The 13,758-nt window shown below is 35.8% G+C and overlaps 1 protein-coding gene across 1 annotated transcript; it reads left to right on the forward strand.

The window, feature by feature from the left end:
• The first annotated feature begins 7,572 nt into the window (after positions 1 to 7,572).
• Positions 7,573 to 12,114, forward strand: LOC135641293 (ankyrin repeat-containing protein At5g02620-like). The gene is made up of 3 exons (XM_065156599.1): positions 7,573 to 8,881; positions 9,714 to 10,123; positions 10,935 to 12,114. The coding sequence occupies exons 1-3, from the start codon at positions 8,443 to 8,445 to the stop codon at positions 11,796 to 11,798; spliced, it is 1,713 nt and encodes a 570-aa protein (XP_065012671.1). The 5' UTR covers positions 7,573 to 8,442; the 3' UTR covers positions 11,799 to 12,114.
• Positions 12,115 to 13,758: the final 1,644 nt, after the last annotated feature.

Consider the following 13,758-nt stretch of genomic DNA (forward strand, 5'->3'; position numbering starts at 1 on the left):
TCATGCAGATGGCTTACATGCTTTGAAGTCAATTGAGGTAGGAAGAGGTTGAATCCATTTCAGGTTGTGCAATCAAGATCTTGACAACAACTGCTTGTGCACCAAGGATTGTGTTCCAGGGATGCAACCTTTCTGCCAAACCCATTCTGAAACTGGTGTGCAGTTTGACTATTGGGTTTGTATTCCCAAGATCAAAGTTGCTATTGCATGGTTAAGTTCTGTAGGCTAACTTGATCGGTGGAGTTAAAGGCGGAGAAGAAAGCGGCACTGATTTGGGTTATTATGACAATATTCAGTCAAAAAGTATAAGTAACATTCCATCAATATGCAAGTAGTATAGACTCTTAGTTGACCATTGCAAGTTAGTTATAAGGCCACCATATCATACTTCTTCTCTTTTATCTTATCTTTTCTTTCCTTTTGATCGCCCATCAAACCCATCTAAGAGGTTATGAAAAACGAATGTACAATGGACGTCTAAAGCACCAAAATGAGATTTCAAACCCTCGACCTATAGGAAATAGACCAGATCATACACCGATGTACTTAAATCAAGTACTTAAGATTATTCTAATATTTGGATGATGTTCTTTCTTTATTAATGATCTACGGATAATAAAACAAGCAAAGATCAACTAATGTGATGTATGGCTTGCTTTCATGTATTAGATGCTGATTTTGCTAGGTGTTTGCTTAAATGTCAAACATGAATCATAATCCACCTAGTGGACAGAAGCAAACTGCAAGAAGGGTTGGTGGATTGGCAATGGCATTCTTTCATCTTTTTGGTAAAGCCAATAGAAAGAAACATGCTAAAGACTAAGTTGAGGCTAAAAGAAAGGTGAAAAAGAGTACAAAAGAAAGCAAAAAATGGGTTTAAATTAACCATACAAAAAAGATGGATTCGATAATTTAGCCATGATTATGTTGATCACATATGCTATCTACAACATGAGGAAATATTATGATGGCAAAGAGCACTAAAGGTCTTGATTCTTGTCCAAGCATCCATAGAGTCTCTATGGCACTCTAATCTTTGGCACCAGTAGCCCCTTCAGGTGTGACAAAGTGATAAGCAGCTGTGTTCATGGATGCAAGGGTGCTTGTTTCATGGCCCTTGTCTTAGGTAACATGGGGAGTTTGAGCTTGACAGCAGCTGCGGATAAGTTCATGCTTGTTTCTTCTGCCTCTGACTGAGCATGGCGAAATGGGGTAACACACATGACCTCATCCTGCAGACTAAAATATTGGAAGAAGTTGAAGATAAGTTTCACGAGCAGGAATTGGAGGTTGGAGTGTGAAGGACATAGGAAGATAGAGTAGCAAACATGACCTCATCCTACAGCAGCAACTGGAGATTAATTCTATAGACACCATTCCTTTTGGCACATACTTCAGCAAGCAAACCCTCAGAAGTGATTTTGCCATGTTGATGTCTCAATCTCTCACTGTATTTAGGAACTGAGAAGCTACTAATCCCTCTTGTATCCTAACATAATGTAGGGGAGAACATCTTGAGACCAATAACAACAATACAAAGAATCAACAATAACATATAGATAAAGAAAACAACGAATATAAGATTTACTTAATTTGATCGACTCTAAAAATTAAAGAAAAAAACTTGTTAACCCTAACAAATATACACTTTACATGCATGGTTTTCGTGAACAGTCAAGAGCAGCTGCAGGTATTGTTCACGCTCAACTTCATGAATTCTGGAACTGCAAACTGATATCCATCATTCTCAGGGCCTACAAACATAAAACATAAGACATATATTGTGCCGAGGCCATATGCACAGGTTTTGTGTCTGATATCACATGACCATCGACAGACTTAAAGACTTAAACATGGAGAACAAGGTTAACTTGAAGGCCGAAACAACGGCAATCTTGTTGTTGGAGGATCATCACATGCTGTCACGCCGCAAGTTTAGTAGATGAGGAAGGAAATGAGCTTGTCAAAAGGATTCTTCCCGAAGAAATGGATGGAGTTATAGGACTTCTCATCTTGCAAGCAACAACATAAATTAATGAAAACAAGTCACGAGCAAGTGGAAGGTTTCTTTTTCTTTATATCATAAAGTTCCCAACTTAAGGAAACAAGTTCATCATCATCTCTTTTCTCATTGACTAAAGTATTCTTTCCAATTGTCGTGCTTTAGAATCCAGTTCATTTATACAAATGGAAAATGGAGCCTTCTTTCTCTTTTCTCTTTCTTCCTTCTTTTTTTTCTTATAACATTACAAACAAAAAGAACATACTCTTAAAACATTTTCTATGGCCATCTTGAAATTATTTTTTCACAAAGGATAAATGATAAAAAATAAAATTCAATCCAAGATTTTGTGATATACTATCAAGATCTTTACCATCTAAACTAGTTGACACATTCGTATTAAAACAAAATTTAAGTACTATTTTAAGGAATACATAATGAGTGTAAACTTCAATGTAGTAATATCACATCCATAATGGTCATTTAGGAGAATTATCTCTATTTATCAAATTAAAATAATGTGTATTTGATGCTTAAATGAAAGAAATCTGATTCAACTAGTTCTGAAATCGATATATAACTACATTTCTTATCAGCATTACTATTTTCAATCATGATCAAAGAGGTATGAAACGTTATGTATGACTAAACATGACAGGTTATGATCTGATGATTTGAGATGGAGTGTATCGATCATGAAGAAACTATGAAACCTTCTAATTCTTTTCATGTACTGTGTTTTATGTCCTCAAAGATAACATGGAATACATTGTGGCCCAAACTATGGCAGTTGCAAGAGCCTACTATCAATGGGTATGAAGTAAATTAGAAATGACAAGGTTGTGGCAATACAAGATTCCATGCTATTTGGCGAGTTTGATTTGTGTGTATGAAAGAGAGAAAGAGAGGCATGAAATTATAGAGTTTAGTTGGGTGATCAGTTATTTCAAAGGATTAGGTTCTAACAAAATTAATTTAAGGAAAAATAGAGAAAATGATGAGAGAGATGTCACTTTTTATGCATATATATATATATGTTTGACATATTATAGTGAAAGGTTGTGTATAGTGTCACCTGGGTAAGTATAGAGAAAGATACTACTTTGCATACACATATATGTATATAAGTGTATATAAATGTGCTAGGTATATTAATATTGTGCAATGTTATATATAATGTCTTCTACTAGAAGATGGTCATATAGATGTGTTTGATGGATTAAGTTCTTATTACTGAAAGAAAGAAGGAAAGAAATCAAGAGAAAGAGATGGTCACATGGATAAGTATAGTGGATGATGGACACATATATGTATAAAAGTGTATATAAAATGTATTTAGTATATTATTATGAAATATTATATACATTGTCTTCTACTAGAAGATGATCACATAGATATGTGTTCGGTTGGATTGGTTGAACAACCATTCCAAACCTGTCCTAATTTTAATTCATTTCAAGATGCACTCAAATCAACATATCACACATTAGAGAGAGAGAGAGAGAGAGAGAGAGAGAGAGAGAGAGAGAGAGAGAGAGAGAAAAGAATATGCTTAATAATATTAGGCAATCAGTGATTTCAGATTGAGTTAGTGTCGGAGAATTTGGTACACAAAATAGCTAAGTGTATGCATTTTTCCAAAATAAAAGAAAAAGAGATAAAAGTACGTGTGGAAGGTTGAGATAAGTCTTCGGCACTTCGTGTTGACCACGAGCAAGCTTCCACTGTTGACTTGGTTCGATTTGGACTTCCATTTCCTCAATCTGAGCAATATGGTTCATATTATAGTCGATGGGGACCTCAAATTTCAATTATTCGATATTCATAAATTTTTTACGTATTTTCACATATTATATATACATATATATACATATACATATATATATATATACATATAAATATAAATATAAATATGTATATGTATATATATACATATACATATATATATATTATCCAATATGATTGAGAAGACCAGTAGACAACATGTGATATATATTACATGAACTCATGATTATCTTATCAATCATATGTCTTATTTATAGATAAATAATTAAAGTAGAAAATTCGTGAAGAAGACATTTTTGTTTTTGTCCAAGATTTTATGATGACATTGAATCATAATTTTCATGTTCCTATTGACTAAGGAACAAGATACTCTTTTACATTGTCCATATCCCAAGTCTTCCATGACTAAATTACAAGGAGACAGACCTGTTATAGTGAGAAACAATTATGGGAGTGGGGGAGAAATACTTGCCACAAATCAACAACTTAGATTCCTTGTTATCATAGTATTTGTTGGACACACTAATTGCCATCACACATTGGTTGATAGTGGATCCCACTCCACCAACCAAATCATTATTGTTGTTTGTAGTCATTACATGAAGTTCTATAAGTTTATAAATAAATAAATATGTTTGAAAAAAAAACATATCTTCAAACACTAAAAATTGCGTACATGTCATTCTAATATTCATAGGCTATTGTTAGTTAATTGTTAGATGAAAGTGTAATTTATGTTGATATACTTTAAAAGTTCATTATGATGCTAAAACTAGTAGGGGTATTTTAGATGAATTATATTTTTATATACTTCTCTAACATAAAAAAAAGATGAATGCTAATGGCAGTGACATGTGGAGTATCTTAATATATGGAAGCATACATATGCTTTGTTTAAATTTGTAGTGGCAATGTGCTATTTTTTTAAACTTCAAAAGGTCTTCATATAAGATTCTCTTTATTTAATAATCATATAGAATTAGTATAATTTTTTGGATGTTTGGTCTCAATACAAAGAATCTTGATCAAGTGGTCAATGACTAAGACTAGGAGACATTTAATTGACATAATAATATTTTTGACAATATTTCCAAATTGTTGTGTGGAATAGATAAAGGAAGCATGCAATGAACTTTGAAGCTTACCCACCAATAATTTAGTAAGTACATGGCCTGAATGATTCCTTCTTACTGTGGTTTAACAAAGGGAACCATGTCATGTGTTTATGTACATTATATGAAGAATGTCCCACTTATGTCTCTCAAAGATCAAGCACATTGTGGGTCACTTGCACTATTGTTGTGGAACATGGTGACCCACATAAAAATATATATTCTAAATATTCAATATCATGGTGTGTCATTGTGTGATCTTATGATGTTGGGGTTGACTCAAATGCTTATACTCCATTTCGTATATAATCTTCAAATGAGAAGATTATATCTCAAGGATTCTCATAGAAAAATATATTTTATTATCGAGTGGTTTGGTTCGAGAAATGAATCACGAACATGAAGGAAAAAAAATGAAAAATAATGTGTGAAAACCGAGATAGATATTGACAAGCCTGTATATGAACTCTATGGATGAAAATTATTAAAATATTTCTCACATAAATTTGACATAGCTATTATAATGAGTTGATGGATTTTGCTTCTTTGGCATATTTAATGGAATTATCAATGGTAATATGTGGATATGGAAAGATGCGAAAACCGTGAGCCATCTAAGATAGTACTGAACCATCATGAGGAGTCAAAATCCAACTCAATTGTGATCTTGCGGGGTCAAGTTCAAGCTTCAAATGCTTGTGATCCAAGCCAAAACCACTTGCTTGAACTCGAGTTCTTTTACCTCTTTCTTTATCGTACCTTCTGCAGGCAATTTGAGGCCGAACTAAGATCAAGTGAGATCGTTCTCTTTTGCGACTCAAATTACGGTGGATGATGATGTGCTAAAAGGAGTCTCGGTGGCCAAGTCAAGCTGGTTAGACTAAGCAACAAAAGATGCGACATCATTGGTTTTAATCTGTCAAACTGTTGCTTTTGATGCACATTATAATACATAATGGTTGCTGATGCAGTGCAGATTTTGGTAGCTGCAATGCATCGTAAGCGGATCGAAACCTCGTGGTTGTAATCTATGGGGATCAAAAGCTGAAAGTTATTTGGTTCTCGACCTCGTCATGAAGTTGAGAATAAGCGATTCAAGATATGGCTTCTTCTCATGAACATTATATAAATGATGGTCGATGATGCAGTGCAGATTTTGGTGGCTGTAATATATATTATAAGGAGACGAAAGCTGAAACATGAGGTTCCCAAGCTGTTCATCTGCCACATGAAGTTGGGAACTTTGTGATTCGAGATACTGCTTCTCATGAAGTAATACGTCACAAGGATATCAAAGCTGAAGTATTCATCAGGTTCTAGTTTTCATTCAAAAGGAATCATATCTTTAATGTTTTGTATTGACTATATTTTCTCGAGAGCCAAACCTTATTATGTTTCCTGCAAGTCTCCGGTGGAAGTCAAGCCATGCTTCCGATGACATCACTAGCTTGGGTTGGTCAAAATCTTGCTTCTCATGCACATTACGATGGTTGACGATGCAACGAAGACTTGGATAGTTGCAAGAGGTCACAAGGAGCACAAAGCTGAAACCTCTTCATTCAAAGTACAACCTTTTTCAACTTGAGGTAGTGTGTAAAAAGTCAAACCTTGTGGCCAAACATTAATGATTTTTCATGTACAAAAAAATCATAATATCTCAATTATTTTTGTAGAAAAGAAATATATAAATATATATATAGTTAAAATTAGGATTATTTTTTAGATCTTCTTTTACCTCTAGCTATAATAAATCTCCTTAGAACATTGCTTCAAAAGCACATTTAATATTACAAAATTAAGTTGAAAAAATGAATCATGGTCATCTTTGCAACTATAAGCTAAAAAGTTGATCTTAAGCTAATTAGACACCTATATATCAAGAAAAGAAGACACAGTTTGCACTCAATTTCCATCACAATGGATAAGAACAACAGCTACAATTTAACATATCCTATTAAACAACATTTGTATTTTATGCAAAAGGGATTTGTTGTCGGCAGATCAGAAAGGCAAAATCCACTGTTAGTTATTATCTATTTGAATAAGACTACATTTTGGGATGTCGCCTTTCCGATTGATCTACATGGATGAAGAACATGCCTATATTTACTAGAAAGTCTTAAATAATAAAAATAGAATTAAAAAAGATAATCCAATCACACTGCCAAATTGACGGTCATATTTTACTTATAAACATTAACATATTTATGTGGTAGAGGTTAATAGAGTGAAATTGTGATCTATAATGAGAGAGAAATCTTGCAAAACCATTTCCAAAATTACAATGTTTCTTATAATCATTTTGTCTTTCATTATGAAAAAAAAAATTCATGAAGATCTCTCTCTCTCTCTCTCTCTCTCTCTCTCTCTCTCTATATATATATATATATATATATATATATATATATATATATATATATATAATTTAGGATCTCTAATAGCATCTTAAAATTTTAATTAGCGACATTACATCTACGTATATTTGAGTGCATATCTGATTAAATGGGCCCTAAAAAGTATTTATCTTTCCATAAATATACTTAAATTACTCACAGTGAGAAACATAAAGAAAAAAACCAAAAAAAAAAAGATATTTACAAAGATATACACACACACACACACACACACACTAATATTAAAGCAGTAAACTCTGTTGGCCTTCAGACTGCAGTGGCCACCTTTCCTTGCTCTCGCCGGAATCTTATCTGTCACTGGTTTTGCTTTGGAGTCTTGCGCCTGCAGTGTGCCCCCCCCTCCCCTTGTTTGATGTTGATGGCAATAGCCGCCATCATTCCCACTCTCTTTCAACCTACAGGCCCGGGCCAACCAAATTCTGGTTTGGCGAAGTGGTGGCACGAACGCTGAGGCCAACGCGCACCATTGCTACGCGTCAAGCAATCGTTTTGCTCGTTGAACACAAGGGTGAATGATCGATGGGCAGGCGTCTCGGTGCTTCTTTAGCTGCTTTAGGTTCTGTTCTGGAAGCACGAAGGTGAAAAGGAGGAGGGTAAAGCGAAAAAGAAGGGTTCTTGGTTGTCCACTCTGAGTCTTCTTCTCAGCTACTATGGTGAAATTTCTGGTCGCCAGAAGGAAGTGAGCGTGATTTTTCTGCTAGAAATCTGATAAGGGTTGGATTTCTAGCTTTATTCTGGGTGTTTTGGGTGTGGGACGGAAGAAAGGAGGTATTTTTGTTTGGTTTGGGGCTTGTGATGCGGGATAATAGGGTTTTCCTCTTTCATGATTGGGAGATGTGTGTAAGCGATTGATCCGAGCCCTGTTTCAGGACATCTGATGTGATGATAGCTGAGGTCTGAGGTGAATTTGTAGATTTCTGGTAACCGAAGTTTGAGCTGAGTGATTGGTGAGATTTCTTCTTGTTCTGACATCTGATTTGGATTCTTGAGAGGAAAGAAGAATCATTTGCCAAGCTAGATTTTGTGGCCACAGTTTTTCGTCTGTGATGTTCTTGGTTGTGAGATAGAAGAAGGGGGGTGGGGGGGAGCAAGGAAAACTCTTTTCTGCAGAATCCTTTTGGCTTTGGAGATGGAGAAGCAGTCGAGCCTTCGAATTGGAGCCTTGGAGAAATTGCAGAGCTTTCGGCTCGGGGTGATGGAGAAACAGAAGAGCTTTCGGATGGACAAACAAAGGAGTTTTCGATTGGGAGATAGACAGCAAAGTTTCAAAGAAAGGAAGAACAAGGAGAGCCCTGGCAAGCGTGGGGATTTGGAGCTCCATCTTGCTGCTAGGGCTGGCAATGCAGTGCGTGTACACAAGATACTCTCGGAGTGCAGTGAGACCCAGTTGAAAGATTTGCTTTTCAAGCAGAATCAGGATGGGGAGACGGCGTTGTATATTGCTGCAGAAAAGGGTTATGTGGAGGCCGTTCGGGAGATATTAAAAGTTTCAGACATTCAATCAGCTGGCATCAAGGCCAATAACAACTATGATTCATTTCATATTGCCGCTAAGCAGGGCCATCTTGGTAAGCCATTAATCCCGATCACAACCTTTTTTTGTTATTCCATGGGTGTAAAATATCAACGATGGTAGATGAATAGATAAGTACATACCTTATGAAACAACTACCCATAGATGACATCAATTGTTTACTTTATTGTGGTTGATATGGTGTTATTATTCCTTGTACTTTGAAAGAAGAATTTTGTTGTTTTGATTACTGTTGGCTAGTCTATTGGTGTCACCGCAACCATGAGACTCATGTTGGATGTGAAGATTAGTGAAATAATGTGGTGATTTCTAGGTTGTCGCATTGAAGATGTTTGATGATAAAATAATGTAGACTTTTTCCTTTCCTCTATCTGATGTCAGGATCTCCTGATTCCTTTTATCTATCACATCGTTTAACTTTTGAAACCTAAAAGGATGAATTCATAGAGTTGGTAAAGGTTTTCAAAGTTACATATACAATTGACACTTTTTGCCCTGTTAGTTATCTGGATTTTTCTTTCTGGCATTTACTTTAAACAGCCTTTGCTCAAATTCTGCTTATTTTTGGTAATTTACGAAGATGCTAAACAGCCACATATAGGAAAGATGTAATAGTTTGATCGAATATTCGGCAGCTTTGTTGACCCAAGGATAATAATCGTTCTTCACTATATAATATTTTTGCTTCCTAAGAATAGTGTAACTTTGTCTTCAATAAATCCCATGGATTTTCCTCACAATAATAAATCTATTTGTTTGTTCCACTTCCTATCTGATCACTTGTTGAAACTATTCTTATTGAGTTCCTTATATGATTTGATTGTTGGATAATTAATCTGTCTTTTCTTGTATCTTTGGATATGCAGAAGTGTTGAAGGAACTCTTCCATTCTTTCCCTGCACTGGCCATGACGACAAATTCATTGAATTCAACAGCCTTGGACACTGCTGCAACTCAAGGTCATGTTGATGTCGTCAATCTACTGCTAGAAACTGATGCAAGCCTTGCTAAGATTGCAAGGAATAATGGAAAGACCGTCTTACATTCAGCAGCAAGAATGGGTCATGTGAACGTGGTGAAATCTCTATTAGATAAGGATCCTCGCATTGGTTTAAGGACTGATAAGAAGGGACAGACAGCATTTCACATGGCTGTGAAGGGCCAAAATGTTGAGATGGTGATGGAGTTGCTGAAGCCTGATCCATCAATAATCAATTTAGAAGATAATAAAGGGAATAAACCATTGCATATTGCTACAAGGAAGGGCAATCCAAAGGCAAGTTACTATATCTTAAAATTTAATTTGGTATTAGCTGTTTGCAAGCCCTACAGGTTGCATGTTTGTTTTTCTGTGTTTTTGTCTTCTGCCATCTATGGCATACCCTTCTGTTCCGTGAACTTTTAAGATTGAAGTGCTAGATCTCATTGTTTGCAGATGTGAGTTTGTTTGGTCTAAGGTAGCTACGCATGCCTGATTTGTTTTAATTATCCTTTTGCTTGCTTGATCACCGATGACTCTTATGTTATCCCTTAAGTGACCTTTCTAACAAGAAATTACTGTGACAATCTATTTGTCCCAAATTGGAATTAGGAGGATTTTGACGATATATAAAACTAGATGTGTTCAGTATTAACAATGCAGGCTTAAGCATTTCGGGTCATCTGGTTATAGGCTCAGTCTATTGAGTCACTATGCCAGGGGACTAATCAGGTGGGGTCATGATATCTGGTTGTTTATTGAAAGTTATTTGTGAACTACTGTTTGGCACCACCTGTCTGTAATATGTTGCTAGTAAATTTACCTTAGCGGTCATACTGAAAAGCTAAGAGAGATGTTTATATAGGCAGTACTTATATTATTATTTATTCTTTAGCACACATGGAGTACTTGCTGTCTGCAAGAGAGATCAATTGCCCGAAGCGCAACATGCTTTGGTATAATCTTCTTGACTGTTGACCTTTAATATTTATCTTGAAACCATTGTATATTTCATTCTAGAATCTGCAGTGTTAGGACACCTTATCATCTATGTAATTCATGTCAATTTGCTAGCAACGAGTAAAAAATCTGCTTTATGGTACTGCAGATTGTACAGGCTTTGATATCAGTTGAAGGAATCGACATCAATGCAGTGAATAGAGCAGGTGAAACAGCCCTCAGCATTGCGGAGAAATGTGAAAATGAAGAGATTGCTGCCATTCTAAGAGAATTTGGTGCAGTTGTTGCAAAAGAACCTGCAAATACAATGACTGCTGCTAAGCAACTGAAGCAAACTGTCAGTGACATAAAACATGATGTTCAGTCCCAGCTCAGACAAACGCATCAAACCGAAATGAAGGTCCAGAAGATCAAGAAGAGGCTCCAAAAGCTCCACCTGGGAGGTCTCAATAACGCCATCAATTCCAACACTGTGGTTGCGGTTCTCATCGCCACGGTGGCCTTTGCGGCCATATTCCAATTGCCGGGCCAGTTTGTTCCGGACGCTGAAGATGGATTTACTCTTGGACAAGCCTATATCGCGAAAAATGCAGCATTCATCATCTTTTTGGTTTTCGATTCTTTGGCTCTATTCATCTCATTAGCAGTGGTGGTCGTCCAAACTTCCTTGATAGTCGTCGAGCAGAAGGCCAAGAGGAGGATGGTCTTTGTGATGAACAAATTGATGTGGCTGGCTTGCCTCTTCATATCAGTGGCCTTCATTTCCCTGACATACATTGTGGTAGGCCACCACGACTTGTGGCTGGCTTGGTCAACCATGGCTATAGGTGCCACAATCATGCTGACCACCTTAGGATCAATGTGCTACTGCATAATTGTTCACCGAATAGAAGAAAAGAATATGAGGAACATAAGGAGGAACTCAGGGAGCAGGTCCCGCTCGTGGTCTATTTCAGTCGGTTCCGACTCAGAGATACTAAATAGTGAATACAAGAAGATGTATGCCCTTTAGGATGGATATGCTTTACACTTCAGTTTCTGCACTAAAAGAGCTATTCATAATCCTCGGTTACAGTTCGTATATATATATAGATATATGACACGGCTTGTATTGGCCACATTCCACCAGATGAAATGATTGAGGAGCAATCTCGAAGGGCACTGCAACTTGTAGGACATGAATGATCTACTGAAGTTGCCTTGAGCTCAAGATGTCAATCCTAGTGGGTAAAGGGTATCCTCCATAGAATGTGATGGGTGTTCATCTTCTATGTTTAAAGATGGAATCACACTACTATATAATATTTTTAGAGGAATTTGCATGGAAATATGTCTCATCCACGTACATTTATATCTCATTAGAAAAGGTCACCAGTATATCTTTGGAATCAGCATCGATGAGATTTAACATGTGACTTCAAATTGTTACTGCCAACTGTGGAAGAAAGAAGCTGAAGCACAGAACAGGCTGAAAACTTCTACTATAGCAACGAGGAAGAAGATGCTCAAGCAATAACAAGCATTGAGGTACACTGAGATGGTGAAATGGCTAATTAATTACGTTTCACTGAGACATTAAATTTGTATGGTGTTGTACTACTACACATGGTTTTTGGAGTAAAGGTATGGAAATAATTGAGTCAAAAAGGAGCAGGAAAAGGAGGATGCAACAGCCACAGCCAGCCATGGAGATGCTATGTGGGACTGGGTTCGTCAGTTTCCCAGGACATGCCACATGCTGCTACTAAACTCTTTTGTCTTCCTATCTCAATCCTCAGCCAAAAAAAAAAAAGAGAGGCTATTATATTAGCTTATAATTAGCAAAAAAATCGTGCTTTTTTAGGTTGATCTGTCTATTGTAAGCCTCTCAGAGATCACATCACTTGAAAAAAGAAAAATTAATTAGGAGTAATTATGTGGGCATCGGTGAAAAAAAGTTAATATGAGCTCATACATGGTATGAAACCTAAAACAATGGAATGGGACCAACTTCTTCTTATCAGCAACTTGGGGAAGGGAGTTCCTCCTTCTAGGGTTTCTAACTTGATTATGATATGAGCATGATGTGTAGCACTTCTGAAGTTAAACCTTTTCAAGAAGTGGCCTATGCCTTCAAAAAGTTCTATTGAGGACACACATATAGTTGGCAATAGGATAAACACATAAAAAAGTAGCAAAAAGAATCATTTTTTTTTATTTTAACAAAATAATTCAACTAGGGTCCCTTTTTTTTTTTTTTTTACAAGGAGTTCAACAACAAGAAAAGATCTAAAAATATAAATTTTATATTGAATATTTTTATTATGATAATTACAAAGGATTTAAGATCTAAAAATAATATTAGCAGTTTTACATATATTTGATATATCTTTTATCAATTTTTTTTATATTTTATAATTCGATTATGTTGGTCGGGTCGAAAATTGATTTACCGATCGGTCCGATTTTAAAAATATTATCTTGACCCATCTCACAAATTATATGTTTTGTGTTATTGGTCCTACTTTTGTTCCAATCTAATAAATACCAAAACCTAATATTCCAGATGGAATTTTACCAAAGTGATATAGTAAAATAAAGTGACTAATTTACCCTTGCCAATTCTTCAACTGTTTGATGCATTGTTTGGCCTCTCATGCAGAGTGTGTGATTCATATAAGTGGTCCAACCTATCCATCAAACTAATAATTGCCTAAAATCCAATGGATTATATAATTATAGAAAGGATGACTGATTCATCACTACCCATTATTTTGCATGCAGTCAAGCCCCACAAGTCCTTTCCTCAAGAGAGAGAGAGAGAGAGAGAGCAGTGCTGTGGCAACCCAAATCATCACATAGTAAAGTGTCCCTCTCAGACTTAATTATGATCTTTCCCATTCCCTTTCTTAAAATAAAGTATCATGCATTATCTTAATGTTTCTTTTCTTTGGGCATAAAGGTAATCAAATTTTTTAATGATTTACTAATAA

Source organism: Musa acuminata, chromosome BXJ3-6 (genome assembly GCF_036884655.1).
Source record: "Musa acuminata AAA Group cultivar baxijiao chromosome BXJ3-6, Cavendish_Baxijiao_AAA, whole genome shotgun sequence".
NCBI classification, from domain to species: domain Eukaryota; kingdom Viridiplantae; phylum Streptophyta; class Magnoliopsida; order Zingiberales; family Musaceae; genus Musa; species Musa acuminata.

Bases quoted from the DNA above. Each gene is read 5' to 3' on its own strand.
- LOC135641293 (XM_065156599.1), top strand. From the start codon at position 8,443: ATGGAGAAGCAGTCGAGCCTTCGAATTGGAGCCTTGGAGAAATTGCAG. The intron at 8,882-9,713 runs GTAAGCCATTAA...TTGGATATGCAG, and splicing joins CGCTAAGCAGGGCCATCTTG to AAGTGTTGAAGGAACTCTTC. The intron at 10,124-10,934 runs GCAAGTTACTAT...ATGGTACTGCAG, and splicing joins CAAGGAAGGGCAATCCAAAG to ATTGTACAGGCTTTGATATC.